At 39.4% G+C, this 15,985-nt stretch overlaps 1 protein-coding gene across 13 annotated transcripts in view; it reads left to right on the forward strand.

Annotated features, from left to right (window-relative positions):
* LOC117547039 (rho GTPase-activating protein 44-like) overlaps positions 1-15,985 on the forward strand; it is a 95,874-nt gene that overhangs the window by 60,923 nt on the left and 18,966 nt on the right. For all 13 annotated transcript variants that reach the window (XM_034217478.1, XM_034217479.1, XM_034217475.1 and 10 more), the window contains exons 7-14: positions 1,208-1,325; positions 4,925-4,993; positions 5,074-5,155; positions 9,116-9,243; positions 10,480-10,591; positions 12,592-12,673; positions 12,767-12,847; positions 14,666-14,779. In XM_034217478.1, the coding sequence (XP_034073369.1) occupies positions 1,208-1,325; positions 4,925-4,993; positions 5,074-5,155; positions 9,116-9,243; positions 10,480-10,591; positions 12,592-12,673; positions 12,767-12,847; positions 14,666-14,779 (786 nt within the window). The remainder of the gene's footprint in view (positions 1-1,207; positions 1,326-4,924; positions 4,994-5,073; positions 5,156-9,115; positions 9,244-10,479; positions 10,592-12,591; positions 12,674-12,766; positions 12,848-14,665; positions 14,780-15,985) is intronic.

Genomic DNA, 15,985 nt, shown 5'->3' on the forward strand with positions numbered 1-15,985 from the left:
GTATAAATATGAATATTATTTGTTATAATAAAAAAATGTAATTCTAAAAAGGAGCAACTGTCACAAAACACAATGTTAACAAAGAAAGTTTTCTTATTCTGATTGATTTTATAAAGACATGTGAAAACCTCTTGAATGATCATGTCAGTGCAGCTTTCTCTCCCGTCCAATCAGAAGCTGTTTCCTGTAACGTGCTATCCCCGCACTTTCTTCCTGCTGATTCACTGTCATCACTTCAGTTTGAGCAGTGATATGAAGAGAAATGTGATGATCCTCTCTGCAGTCCAGCCAGGCAGTCAGTTTGTTTTTTGGGTGACCCAAATCTGAGACAGTTTTTCCCATCATGCGGCTGTGCTGAGCTCCACTGGCAGCGTGGCATATTATCTCCACCCAGAGACTCATCTCAGACAGAAAGCCAGACAGAGAGGGCAGAGGGGGGCTTAAACGGAACAGAAAACAGCTTAGAGGAATGAATTAGGCCAGGGTGTGTATATAGAGAATCAAGTGAAGACTTAAATTGGCTTTTTAAAAGGTGTTTTGTTATCCAGCAGATTGTGTTGTCGATGATTATCACTTAAATATAAAAACAAAAGTCTACGCTGCTGGAGGTTTAGTTTAACATGCTGTGCTCACACTGGTGGAATGTAACTACTGTAAGGACAAAAACTGAAGTGCATTTGTCTGACAGATAAAGTGACTTAGCAGATAACATTTCACCCCCCTTTCCTTAACAGTGGAATCATACAAATGTCTTGAATTTTTAATATTTCAAAACCTTGTTGAATGAGCTGAAAACAAGGCTGTTTATCTTACAAACTCATGACAAGTTGACGTTTTATGGATATCACTGGAAAGCTATTAAGCTACAAACACATGATGATCTTAGAGAATATAATGAAATGTGTTACATTTACACAATCCTTTAGGAAATAAACCAGTGCAAATGACAACAACTTTAAACATACTGTACAGCAGTGTAATGCAACGTACACATTAAAACAGCAGTTATATTAATCCAAAACATCATAAATAATACTGAAACACAGACATGAAATATCTTAATGCACTTTGTATGTTGATTATACATACATACTTTTGATAAAGTATATTTTCTATGTAGGACTTTTGCTTGTAGTGGAGTACTTGATATACAGTAGGATCTGACTACTTCAATTAATAGTAATATTGACAATTGTTTTCCCCCCAGGTATTATCAGTCCAACAAGTCTTCAGGACTGTCCAGTAACCTGCAGCCGTCAGGAGCGAAGGCCGACCACCACAGGGAGGAGATGGAGGAGGCAGCCAACCGCATGGAGATCTGCCGAGTCAGTGACCACCTTACTCACAAGCAATTAACTGTTAATGTCCATTCATATTGAGAGGATCCATTTAGTTAAAGCTGTTTGAATTCATATTTTTATGTAAGATGGTTATCTGTTTTGGTCCCGGCTCAATGCTCTCATAGTGTTGTTTAGCAGCTTCAGAAGAAACTGCTGTAAAAAGCCCTGGGCTGCAGTCGAATAGTCCAAAAATCAGCTCCTAACGTCTAACCCTATCGTCTATTTCTTGACCTCTTTGTGAAACGTCACGGGGTTAAGGGATAGTGGATAGGAGAATTCAAAAGGACTTAGGAGAAGAGACTGCGGTACTTTAGAGAATCCGAATGCACTTTCACTATCCGACGTGTTTATGATGTGCCAGCGGACGTCATGAATGTGCGTCTGCTGCTGTGGGGAAACTATGGAAACTACAGTTTTCTATACAGCGGACTACAACATGGATGTTTAATAAGAACGAGGGACTACTGTAAACTCATCTAGAGACTCTGCACCGTGCTCTGATGCTGTTGCTTTATGCTTTATGAACGTGGACAACAGAGAAACATATTCTTCATGACCAAAGTTGGAATTGAAATAAAAAAGGAAAGTGAAACTTATGCTCGTCACCCTCTCCCTCCGGTCCACATTAATACAAAAAATGATCCCAGTATGATTGTATGAACTATGAAAATATCTTAAAATCAATACAAATGTATTTATTATAAACATTAGTCCTTAACATCTATCACTGTGTACATCACCATTCAAACATCTTTTAAAAGTTGAACAAACCCCACACAGCTCAGTAAAGACTGTGAGATGTTGACTTTATTTGATCATTTCAGTAAAAACTAACATTCATATTTCTCTTTTTGATTATAATTAGGCTACCACATACGTTTTAAAATGCTTAAAGGTAGGGTAGGTAAGAATGGAGAAACCAGCTCAAGTGCACTAGAATTTGAAAGTACACAACCGGAAAACATCTGCCACTTCCTTACAGAGCCCCTCCTCCAACACACACGAACGCGCACATGACCAATGAGGGCACGAGATACGTTTGTGCACAGATGGAAGGCTGACAGGCAGGTAGGCCATCCAGTTACTTTAGCCGGGCCGGCTCAAATGATTGGTCATGCTTTTTACAGCGCCACGGCCGCAAGATATTGTGGGGCAGCATTTTCTCCTCTCCTTTCGGTTAGGGAGGTCCAGTGGTTCCTAAGCTAAAGGAGGTTATAAAGGAAGTTTGAAACCTCCTTTCCTATCATCTAGATAATTCGAACGGCACTTATCATGGCTGCCACTGAGGTACTTCCGGGTCAATTCACTCCGTTAGGAAGGTTCCTAAGCTAAATGGACTATTCGACCGCAACCCTGGTACTCTACCTGCTCAGCAGCAAACAGCAGGCGGACACAGTTAGACACTAGCTGGTGAACATAGTGGAGCATTTAGGGACAGATATCTCTCTCAGGAGCTGGTGGAGACCAAAATCAGAGCAACATACAAAGACTCAAATAGATGATAATGTTGCTGCACATCCATGACACGTGTGCTAACAAAGTTTGCCATATCAACTTAAAAAAATGATTTATGAATCATTCCATGATTGCCTGTTTATGTTTTTATCATGTTCTGTTGCTTTTAACGTCTCCAAATATTTACCAAATTCTACGGTACCCTTGGGTGTCATGAAAGGCGCCCCTAAATACCTTTTATTATTATTTTTAGTATTATTAAATGTTAAAAGCTCTATCTTCAAAAAGACTCTGGATTTTCCTATTCAAAAGTCGCACATGGCGCACAGTAACGCATTTTACATCACTCAGCTGTGGTTGGTCCTTCAGAGAGGGTGGGCGGAGCTAAGGCTTACCGTTTTTTTTTAATGTTGTGAGTCAACAGTATCTACGGCTGAATAAAAACAACGTTGAAACTTAAAAAACAAGTTAACGTGAGATTCAAAAACACCTGAAATTACCCCTAAGAGAAGTTACTTCAAAGTTCCTGATACAAATAGTTTCTTGTTTATCAGCTGTTCTTACAGGGCGGATTCGAGCCAATTGAAACAAACAAACTGTTGTTGTTTTTCACTTACTGTTACTATAAGCAAAATATTGGCAGCTACTTCTTTGTTATTTTAGTCCACTTTTCTATTGGATTTTCAAAAACCACAACACAGGGTTAGGTTATGAGGTTGAACATTTTGGCATGAGGAAAGGAACATCTGATCATTTATGAAGCACTTCACTTTTTGTTTCTCAGTTTCTCTTCCCTGCTCCGTCCTCACATGATTATGTTGCTCGGGTGTGTTCAGCAAAACAAGAGTGGATGGTGAGGACAGAGCAGAGAAAGATGGAAATGATGTCATGCTGGGGCTCTCCGGGAGCAGCCGGGAACAGCTGTGAGGCAATATATTTGTATTTCTCACCGCCCTAACAGAAACAGTTGCCAAATTCCTATTGGACTGGGCCATCTCACACAGACAGTACTCTTATACTTGAACAGATTATGGTATTGCAACAATTTTGACAATACACGCACATTTTGATATATTTCAACTGCAGGTTACTCTACAGTATGGTGGCCGACAGGAGCAAACGCGCTACAGCGGCCAAACACACTTCCATTAGGAGAAACGCGCTGCACTTTCAAAATGTATACGAATATAAAAACACAAATGTGCCAATCCACGTGCACATGAAGAAACATCTTCAACAACTTGACAACAGATGTGCAGCATTTAGAAAACATTCATCAACTTGATGAAACATAGGCAGCGTTTAATACAAGCTCTGCTAAATGAACAACGCTCCAAAAAAGCTCAAAGTACAACGGAAACGGGGACACTGGTGAAGATGTTTCCTCAGTTTCATGTGTTTGGACACATTTGTGTTTTCATATTTTTCATCAATTTTGAAACTGCAGCACGTTTTTCACACCTGTCGTCCACCTTAATACAGACAAGTAATGTCAAGTAATGCAAGTTCATTTATAGCACATTTCAACAATGCAAAAGTGCTTTATATAAAATACTCAAATAGTGCAAAAAGAAACCCAAATATAAAAGCATTCAAATCCCAAGAGGAGAAAAATAAGGACAAGCTAAAATACACTTAGCTATTAAGTACCCGAATAAAAGTTGCAGTGCTGTCTAAGATATGAAAATGTATAAGATTTAGTATTCAGCCTTGACTTAAAGCAATGAATGGATACAATGGACCTGCCATTTTACCTGAGTTTATTCCAAATAACAGGAGCATTCAAACAATACTTGAAATAGCCGTAACTTCTACAAATATTCAAAGGAAACACAACCTAGTTCAATATTCTATCAATATACACTATCAATTTGACTGCATATTAATACAAGTTTTGACATTTTTAACTGCCACCATTTGTTGTACTTGTCATTGCAGGAAACTCACAGGTGTAACTAATAACACTAACAAAGCTCCGCCTGCACCCCTCATTAATGCAATTAATTTCACCTGTGCTACGCTCCCAATTCTAAATGTCTGCTTTTCAAAAGGTATTTTTTAAAAACATTTAACGTTTTTAATATGATTTACTTTGTAGTTTGACCATATGTTTTTGTGTGTCTTCACAGGACCAGCTATCGGCAGACATGTACAGTTTTGTGGCCAAAGAAATCGACTATGCAAGCTACTTCCAGACAGTAAGTCCAACCTCTCTGCAGTGACGGGGTTTCAGTGAAATGTTCTGCTGCTCCATCACAGTGTCTCTCCTCTCTTCCAGCTGATAGAGGTCCAGGCAGAGTACCACAGGAAGTCCTTAGAGCTGCTGCAAAGCGTGCTGCCCCAGATCAAGGCTCATCAGGGTGAGTTTGAGATCACATGATGCATCAGGTTTTACGACTCTTTCTTCTCTGACATCAGGTTAGCTGTTGCTGCAATGTCCTATGTGTGCTAATTTGCATGTTTATAATGGCCTTTGGACAGTAGGGGGTCATGCTAAAATATATCTGTTTTAATTTGAGTTTCAACACTAACATTAACTGTGAGTGCAGTATAGTTATACTTTCTTGGCACGTTAATAAGCAGGGAGGTATGACGTATATCTTGGTTTTCAAATTAGGTAACATTAAATGTCTAAAAATAGTACGAGAAAAAAAGTAAAGAGCTTTAAATAATTGTATCAAAATAAGGAACAATATAAGTTGTTTTGTCATTATACAATTCAGGATTACAAACACAGTTGTAGCCACGCAACACAAGTATATACTGTAAAATGTGAAGCATTTATTCAGTTAAACTGGGAATATTTGGGCAATTAGGTAAAAAATATTTATAATAATTATAAACACGGGAGCAGGAGTAAAACTCCAATAAGAAATACGTTTTAAGTCGTCAACGTTCGAGAAACTTAAAAAAGAAAAAAAAGAAATTATCTTCGACACTTAACAGTACTTGATGAGCTATAAAATATTACATTCCTCTAAATCAATACAGTAAAAACGTTTCATTTGTGTCTGTATGTAGTCACATACATGACCTGAACTCAAACGCCATTGTCAATAATTATCAGAGGTGGGACCAAGTCATTGTTTTGCAAGTCCGAGTCAAGTCTCAAGTCTTTGCGCTCAAGTCCGAGTCAAGTCTCAAGTCATTGTTTTGCAAGTCCAAGTCAAGTCTCAAGTCAGGATGGGCAAGTTCAAGTCAAGTCCAAGTCCTAAACTTTGACAAAACGAGTCATAAACAAGTCATTATGTGTTTTTCACCAAATGTAATGACATCGATCAACAGAATAATACTTAATAATCAAATTGCTCTTTATTAGTCACATTAATAATTTAATAATCCATTTTCTCTCTGCTGGTAAAGTAACGTGTGTTTTTCTAATTTAAGAGGGATCAGTAAGGTGAGGCTACCGTGACGGTTTGATTCAGAAGGAGTTTAATGTATAAGATCCCTGATGTTGAGGTGACCAGAATGTTTATTTCCACTGTGTACAACATGTTATAAGGGACCCACAATCTATCTTTATGCAAGGGATAATGTGCAGCGAGGCGGTCTCTATGGGGAAGAGAACACCTGCATCTAGATCCCTCTGCAGGTGGTACTTTAAGTATATATTGATGCTAATACTTTTGTACTTTTACTTGTAACATTTTGAATGCAGGACTTTTTATTGTACAGGGTTCCTGCAGGTTTCGCCAACTCAAATGTAAGACTTTTTAACACCTTTTTAAGACCACTTTGAATAGAATTTAAGACCTATTTCACAGCAATAAAGTATGAAGGAAAATGTATATAAAGAAGAAATACGTCCCATAATCACTTACAAAGTAAATGTATTCATGTTCAACATAAGAACAATGACTGAACACAACAGCGTAACAGTACAGAACTGTGTTAGCGTGTTAGACAAAAAGTGTGTATGTGTGTGCGCTTGAGTGTGTGTGTGTGTGTGTGTGTTAGGGCTGTGCAATTAATCATATTTTAATCGCAATTACGATTTTGGCCTGCCACAATTACGAAAACAACATAATCGGAAAAAACGATTATTTTTCTTTGCTAGGTTATGACAGTGCACCACAACATATTTGATCTAATGATTTTTTTAGTAATGTATCATTTATTTAATTAATTTTTGTATTGGTTTTTCAGTTGAATTATACGTTCAGGGTAATCAACAGTTAAAAAGATACTGTTCAAATTATTATCTGTTTTAAAGTTCAATAAATGGATGTTTTCAAAGTCAATGAATAATCATATTTAATAATCGTGATATTAATTATTGACCAACATAATCTTGATTATTGCCATAATCGAGCAGCCCTAGTGTGTGGTGTGTGTGTGTGTGTGTTTGTGGTGTTGTGTGTGTGTGTGTGTGTGTGTGTGTGTTGTGTGTGTGTGTGTGTGTGTGGTGTGTGTGTGTGGTGTGTGTTGTGTGTGTGTGTGTGTGTGTGTGTGTGTTGTGTGTGTGGTGTGTGTGTGTGTGTGTGTGTGTGTGTGTGGTGTGGTGTGTGTGTGTGTGTGTCTGAGAGAGTCTGAGAGAGAGTGACAAGAGCTATATTCAGACTGAGCTCTGCTGCCTTGGCTACACTATTTCATCGTTGCTGTTGTATGATTGGTGTTTAGCTACGGTATTTAGCGTCTACAGCACCTCCGCTTTTAGGGTTGACGTAGACCCAAACTTCGCCCGGAGGTCCCCCGGTGTTGTTGCGGGAGCTGCTGCACTAGCTAACACTCCACTAGCTAACGCTGCACTAGCTGCTGCTGCACTAGCTAACGCTACATTAGCTGCTGCTGCACTAGCTAACACTCCACTAGCTAACGCTACATTAGCTGCTGCTGCACTAGCTAACGCTCCACTAGCTAACGCTGCACTAGCTAACGCTACATTAGCAAAACAAACACTAATTTATTTTGCAAAAGGTGCAGCGGGCTTCAAACACGTCCCCTCCACTGGTTTCAACCAAGCACTAAATTAGATGTTTTCCAACCAAATACGGTTGAACTTACACTTCCCCATATTTATTTGTAAGTAGATTCGAAGATAGGCTACATGAGCTGAAGCTTGGTTGCTAGGTTACTAGCTGGGTGTTCTCCAATAAGGGGCCGGGGGAAACAAAGTTAGTGATTACTGGTTCCATGTTGATTTAATTCAATACAAATTGTTGGGGGAACTGAAAGGCTATTACCGTACTGGTTACTTTGCAGCCCGGACATTTCCCCCAAAACACATTTAGACGCTATCGCAACACAGAAGTACCTTTCAAATCCGATAATTTTTAAGACCTTCTGAATCATATTTAAGACCTTTTTAAGGCCTTAAATTCTGATTATCAAATTTAAGACTTTTTAAGACTTGTTAAGACCCCGCGGGAACCCTGATTGTAACTTTGTTTAATTGTCTGAACTTCTCCCACCTCTGACAATAAATCCTGAGTGTTTACCCTGCTCTGAAGGTTATTTTCATTTTACAAATCCTGCACTCAGCTTTGCTTTCTCCAATATCATTGAAAAGCAGCCAGATGCTGCTTCTTTTTTCGGTTTTCGCTCATTTCTTGACTTTTTCCGACGCGCTTGCATTTAAATCCGGCTCCCCGTCTCCCCGTCGCTCTGCACTTGCTGTGCCCCCACCCTTCTTTCACATAATGGTATGATCCTAGTGTGTCCTCGCATATGATTGGCCGCATGGTGGCCCAGCTAAATAAAGACCCGCCCCTGCCTGCAAGGATTCTCAGCAAGAGTAGGAGCGGCTGAAGATTCTGCTTTCCCCGACGGGAGTCTGCTCTTCTAACGGCAGCTCGCGATCGGCGTGTTGGAGACCTCTGAATTAAAGTAGCAAGTCACCTCAAGTCAGAAGGCTCAAGTCCAAGTCAAGTCCCGAGTCATTGGTGTTCAAGTCCAAGTCGAGTCGCAAGTCTTTTGTGATGTTGTCAAGTCGAGTCTCAAGTCATAAAATGTGTGACTCGAGTCTGACTCGAGTCCAAGTCATGTGACTCGAGTCCACACCTCTGATAATTATGATTACATTTTCCACAAATACAAATATGTGAAATCACCTTTTCTTAATAGCCTGTGAGAAGAGCATTAGCACAAAAACTAAAATCTGTCATTGCAAATGTAGCATTCAATCAGGATCCCATTGCTTACAGATAGAAGCTTCATGAGATAACAGATTGTAAAGGTCCTCCGGCAATTGTATTACTGTTTGGTTTGCTAACTTCCTGCAGCCTGAGAGGAAATGTTTAGCATCTGTAGCTGCGACTGTATTCCATGCATGTTTTCCTGTGTGTGTGTGTTTAACTCTATGTGTGTGTGTTTGACAGAGACCTGGGTGGAGAAGCCGTGCTACGGGAAATCATTAGAGGAGCACTTAGCGCTCAGCGGGAGAGATATTGCCTTCCCTATCGAGGCCTGTGTCACCATGCTGCTGGAGTGTGGCATGCCGGAGGAGGTCAGCCTCACACACAGAGCACCTGTCTTTTACATGAAACACACACACAAGTCACGACTGAGATGAAGTCACTGAAAGAAAACCCAATGAGGTCTAGGCTACAGTTTGCTTTCCTCAAAGCAATTTGCAGTTTTACAGCCTGAAGCCAAAGTCCTCGGCTGTTTAATTAATGTGTGATGGTTAGAAATGTCCTAATTGTCTGATGTTATCAAGACAATGAGCTGTGCAGCTTGTTAACGATTGTTTAATGGAGACATATTGAGGGTAATCTAAATGTTCCCCGTAAACAAATGTTTATAAGATTATAAGAAAAATAAATGCATCACCATGAATAACTACATTTCATTTCAACAGTCATTAGACTTAATGCGATGTTTGCTGAACATTATAGATAGTGCTTTTGAATGTGGTGTGTAATTATTTAAAAAGCTGACAGTCAAACTTATCATTAGTGTTCAACTCGACATTAATTTAGTAAACGACCCTTTGATACCAGGATTTCTGCTGACTCAGCTGCTCTTACATTAGCAGTTGGGTTTAATGTTCAAAATGTTTTGCTAATATAAAAAATCACTTAACAACGACTCTAGCTGAAACTAACTTAAAAAACACTACATTCAATTTTCAATCTTTTGCTAAAGCAAACAAGTATTATCAGTAAAATATAGCAGTAGCATATCACAGGAAAAAGGGCTTACACTGCAGAATGGCCTTTCAGACTGTTGTAATGACTATAATAGTATAATAGCTTATGGTCTGACATATTTAATCTAGTTACATGTTTTGTTCGTAACATTTTAATCTGAATGTAGTCGTCAAATAAATGTACGACATGTTCCCTCTGAAAGTGTACTTCATTTCAATCATTGTCTTTAGCCTGTCTGACGATTCATAAACACACAAAATGAGTTCTTAAAAACATACTTATCTTTAGTGTAAGTTTACTATTAAGAAATATTTAAAGTACTTGAGGCTGTAGACTCAAGTGCTGTAAAGTTGGGCACTAGAATGTGCATTTAGTTTTCCTAATTCTTTACAAATGCCACCATTCAGAAGAAGTAGCCCTCATACATCAGTTATCTCTGCCTGTGTATAAGCACAACAGCATTATAGGCTCAGAACTCCAAGATTGAAATGTACAAGAAAATGTGTAGTTTGTTCGTTCTCATTAAAAATCACTTAATTTTCTTTACTTAAAAATTACATAAATGAGTCTTTTCATGTTTTGCATCTCAGGGTTTGTTCAGAATCGCTCCTTCAGCCTCCAAACTGAAGAAACTGAAGGCGTCTCTGGACTGTGGCGTGTTGGATGTCGAGGAGTACTCTGCAGACCCTCATGCCATCGCAGGTGAGCTCTCCATGACCTCCCTCCCTTTCCTGTCTCCCAGTGGCTGCTAATCTCGGTTTACATGGGTACATTTATGAGCTGGCACATGTTGCACATTAGGAATCTTAATTTCTCCACATTTCTGGCACGCTCTAACGTCCATGTGTTATTGATCTACCCCGCCACCTCCACACAAACATCATCATTAAGGCTGTGTGTTTCTTCTTCACACACTTTGATTCCACAGCTGTCATTGGTAGACCTCAGCAGTGGATGTCCTGTTAAAGGTTCATTCAAAAGTCCCATTTAAAGGCCTCACAAAGATCACTCTTGCTTCTCCTGAGAGTCAACCGCAAATAGATGTTTTTAGTTTGTTGTATTTCTTTTTATATTGGAGAGATAATCAATAAACTATCACAAAAATGTCTTGTGATAAATTCAAAATATTACTAGGATTAGTGTTTCTTTCTTCATCTTCGGCAGAAAAACGGTCTTTTTGTTTTTGATCTGCTGTTAAATCCAAACCATGATGGACTATAAAAGAAAACAAGCTTTTATAAAGCTGTTATTGATCTTGTGTGTGAGGGTGGTGCTTGTCCTCAGAGTCCTGCATAACTCCAAAGAAGAAAAGCTCCAAAGTTTTCCCTAGATCCTGAAAATTCATTTTTTGGAAAGTGAACTCCCAGCATCCAAAGAGAGATGTGGAAGCAATGAATGCCTCCTCTGTAGTCATTTAGGTTCCTCCAGTGTAATCACACCGTCATTACACTGGATATGTCCTTGTTACAGTTTATGAACTGTTACACCACGTTTTTCTCGTTTATTGTCTGGTTTGTTATTACGTAGAACACACAACATGTGTCTAAAGGGACCACAAATATAATAAAACAAGCTAAATGTGCACATTTTGGATTCTAACAGGTATTATTGTTTGTTATTGCAAATTGTACATTTGGAATAAGTTAAAATCCCTCCAGAGGGACATCACTATTTAACACTAGTGCTTCTATTGGCTAGCTCTCCAAGACATTGTACGTGATAGGCGAAGGGGCGGGACATCTCTAAGCGGTTGACCAATCACAACAGAGTCGGCCAGCTAACCAATCAGAGCAGACTGGGCTCTGGTTTCACACAGAGGGTGAAAAGAGGTGCTGCAGTACAGGCAGTATGAGGAAAATAAAGAGCTCTTTGAACATTAAAGCATGGAGACATGTCACAGTAGAGACACTACATATTGATATGAACCTGAAAATGAGAGCAATAGGGCTCCTTTAAAGATACAACTCAAAATCGGGAGATACAATGTTTTCACCCGTCTAGAACAATATGTTCCTTTTTATGAAATATCATATCAGTCAGTCGCCTGTGTTCACTGGAGCATGTGGACAGAGAGGCTGTATCCCTCTCTAATGATCCCATATTAAACTGGGTTGGCTCCAACAGCAAATCTCATTTGCGAGCCTTTCCCACTGGAGGAGCAGAGGTTCATCTCCAATCAGCATCAATGAAAAAGCAGCAGACTTCTCTTTGTTAATATCTAACTAGAGGATTTGTAGTTCATCATAATTCTAGCATTTCATGTGTTTATTTAGCACCAACAAAGATCCAAACACACAGTCAGACAGAACAGCAGCTCCGAGCTGTGTCCCAGGGAGGGAAGCCCTGGCTTTATGTTTGTCATCCATCCCACACACTCCGGGGGAAATGAACTCAGCAGACCAGAGAAAAGAAGACAAGTTGGAGAGAAACCCAGTCAGCCGTCCCCTTCCTCCTCAGAGCTGGAAAATGCTCCTGCCACCCACGTCTTCTGATCAAATGATGTTTGGAGATAGTGCTTTTTAAAGGGCTTGTTGTATCAGCGTAGGTGGGTCTGATGCTGTTGTATTTCTTCACTGAAAAAGCAAACAAACAATACATTTTTGAAATGTTATTATAATGCGTAAATATGATAAAAATAATTGTAGTAAAACATTCTGTTCCCTTGCATGCATGCATTCATCTTATTATTTTGTTCTCCGCAGGTGCTTTGAAGTCGTACCTGCGGGAGCTCCCGGAGCCTCTAATGACATACGAGCTCTACAACGACTGGATCCAGGCCTCAAAGTCGGTAGCTTTTTATTTCATCGTGTTGCTTCTTTTCTTTTGAACTTTATCTTTCATTTTTATTCAACTTTTCTTCTTCCTGTGGTCCTTCAGCATTCAAGATCAAGACAAGAGACTGCAGGCTCTCCTCAACGCCTGTGAGAAACTCCCCCCGGCCAACAACAACAACTTTAAGTGAGTCACTGTTTCCATGTTCCTCTCTTCACGGCCCTCTCCTGGGCTCTGCTGGCAGTCAGAACCATGAAGTGATTAGTCAGGCTTCACACAGAAATCTAAATTCATCTGTTGCACAAACCTCTGTAGTTCTTCGCTGTGTTAAGTAGGACACATTTCCATTTTTGTAAAAAACATTGTCGACTGAGCAAGCCAAAAGAAACTGTTCACTCACGCAGAAAATGTTTCGGGGAAATTCCAGTTGCAAGGACATTTTACTGTGACAAGAAAAGATAACTAGAGTCCAAAATGTAAGATGCCGCTCACTTCCACAGCTGCATGTATCAGTGTAGCAAAAGTCATGGCAGCAGATTTGTCACTGAAGTGCAAAATAACACATGTGACTCCAGGGATCACAGAGTTATGGTTTCACAGGAAATGGAAGGAAAAAAAAGTGAATACATTTTGGAGGCAAATATCCAATTTTACCCTCCATTGCATGCATTTGCAAGGCTTTTGTTACTTTGTACATAAACAAATATTAAAACAAATTATTATCAAAAACAAATTATGATATATTATGGATTAAGCCATCCAGCAGTACATACATTTAATATGACCCCCCCCCATTATAACACATTGATACATCCACATTAATAATCTATAATCTCTTGCATTCTGCGTTGATTTCCTTTTGGTACTCTATGTATTTAAGTATTTTGATAACAGTACTTTTTACTTTGCAAGATTTGTAACTGTTTTAGATCTGAATACTTTCTCTGCAATTAGATATTAGTTTATATATATATATAAAAAAAAGCAGATGTCACTGTTTGTTACCATGGAAACAGTAAGCCTACATTACGCTTTGTATGCTTCTAATCTACACCTTCCCCATGTGTAGCTCAGTGTGAAGCGGTGCTGAGACAGAGGTCTTATGGCGGAGGTGGATTAAGACGAGCTGTAGATATTTGCCAGAGGGCTTATCTCTCCATCAAAAGGCACTGCGAGGGGGAGAGGACGTGCGAGAGGAGAGACGGGAGAGAAATTGAAAGAGCAGAGATACTGCAGCACTTGTCAGTGTCATAATCGAATCGCACAAATAGGTGTTATTTTTAGGCAGGCGTCCTTTGAGCAGCCCCGTCACCTGTCCGGATGGTGGCTGCTGCTGGAAAAAGCCTGATGCTCATCCAGCTGCAGCTCAGCCAGATGAATCATTCTGTCAGCACAGAAACACACTGCCACATCTCTGGGTCTTAGAAAGAGATGAAGAGACAACAACGATAGTTTGCTGTTATAATAAGCTGAGTGTAATTCATGCAGGCATGCTCTGTGGAAGCACAGTGTTCTCTTTTAGTCTAGGATTTGATCTTATTTAAACTTGAAAAAAGCAGGGTGGGACACTTGAGCTGCACTACAGCTCAGTTCTGTTCTGTTATTTCCCACTTTCACCAATATATCCTTCCGAAAACATGAAAAAAAAGTCGATATGTGCAAATGTGGCTCTACATTTGGCACAGTATCAACAGCGCCACAAACCCAACCCAGACAGATAGGAAGTATCTCACTAACTCTGCAGCTGGTAAATGATTGCATTTCCAGAGAGTGTGAGCCTCCTGCAAATGTGGCACTCTTAGTTTTTGTAAATCACAGCTGTCAAGTGAAAACAATGAAACAAAGTCAATACAATCAGATCTGTAGAAAACTGAACTCACACAAAACTAAAAACAGGGCAGTTTTTATTATCTTTTGAAGTATGTTTTTACAGGACAGCAATGGAAAAGTACCTTTTTAAAATGTATACAAAATCTAATGTATTCCCTGTTTCTGTATGAACAGGTATTTGATCAAGTTCCTCTCCAAACTGACTGAATACCAGGATCTGAACAAGATGACTCCTGGAAACATCGCTATTGTCCTGGGACCCAACCTGCTGTGGATGCACAACGAAGGGTGAGACAGCAGAGACGCATACTTAGTCAGTAGTTAACATTCCTTTATCAAAGAATATAACGTACGACGTCAGAATGCACCTTGTGTTCATTTTTAAGGAACTACAAATGCAAAAACATGCGTTGTGGTTTTTCTTCTGTAATGAATGTGAACTTTAAATGTTTTGATTTCCACTGCTGCTTAAAACTAGCAATGCCAAATGTTTTCAAAGTGCCTAAAACAAGTAGAGTAAAGATTATAGCTCATATTACAATTGATCACTGTTCCTTTGCAAAAGCTCCTCAAGAAGAGGTCAAGTATTGATATCCATAACACAGATGTATAATTAATTAGATCTAACCTAGTTTCCACTCTTTCACATTTTATTTCCCTATAGAAAATAGATATAAATTATAATCATCTTTTTCTAATGGTATTCTGCATAAACTTATTCCAGCTCTCGACTAAAGCTATCCTTTTGAGACCCAGCATTTCATATGTGTCCTCTGTGGAGGACATGACATTGAGGCTTCATTTCAAACACCATGCATGCAGTTTGAGTCCTGGTGCTGTGAAGAGCACTTCCTTGGCTTTTTTAATGATGTAACATACATTAAGGGTGTGACCAACAGAGCATGTCTCATGTCTTTTCAAATTAGTGCGAAGCCGAACCGGTGAAATAATAAAAGGGGCTTTCAAAGCACACATTTGAACCTCTGTGCTTTGTGGGGGACAGAGGGTAGCTTCTTCTCATTTTCAACCATTTCCCATTCTTAAAGAAACAGAACTCTGAATGAGGCAAACTCAAATGTTGAGGCACACACACACACACACACACACACACACACACACACACACACACACACACACACACACACACACACACACACACACACACACTATGAATAACCAGTTAAAAGCATGCACGATACCTTTTTAATATTACATATCTTAAAAGTACATTTAATTATTTAATGTGAATGTACTGTTCTCTAATTTCACCTACTAACAGATGGAACCAATGTCCACTAAAAGGGACATGTTATTAAAGGTGGGGTAGGTAATTTTGGAGAAACCAGCTCGAGTGCGCTAGAATTTGAAAATACACAGCGGGAAAACATCTGCCACTTCCTTCAGACTTCCTCACAGAGCCCCTCCTCCAACACACACAAACCTTTATATATACAGTCTATGACACGAATGCGCACATGACCAATGAGGGCACGA

Source organism: Gymnodraco acuticeps, unplaced genomic scaffold, assembly GCF_902827175.1.
Source record: "Gymnodraco acuticeps unplaced genomic scaffold, fGymAcu1.1, whole genome shotgun sequence".
NCBI lineage: Eukaryota > Metazoa > Chordata > Actinopteri > Perciformes > Bathydraconidae > Gymnodraco > Gymnodraco acuticeps.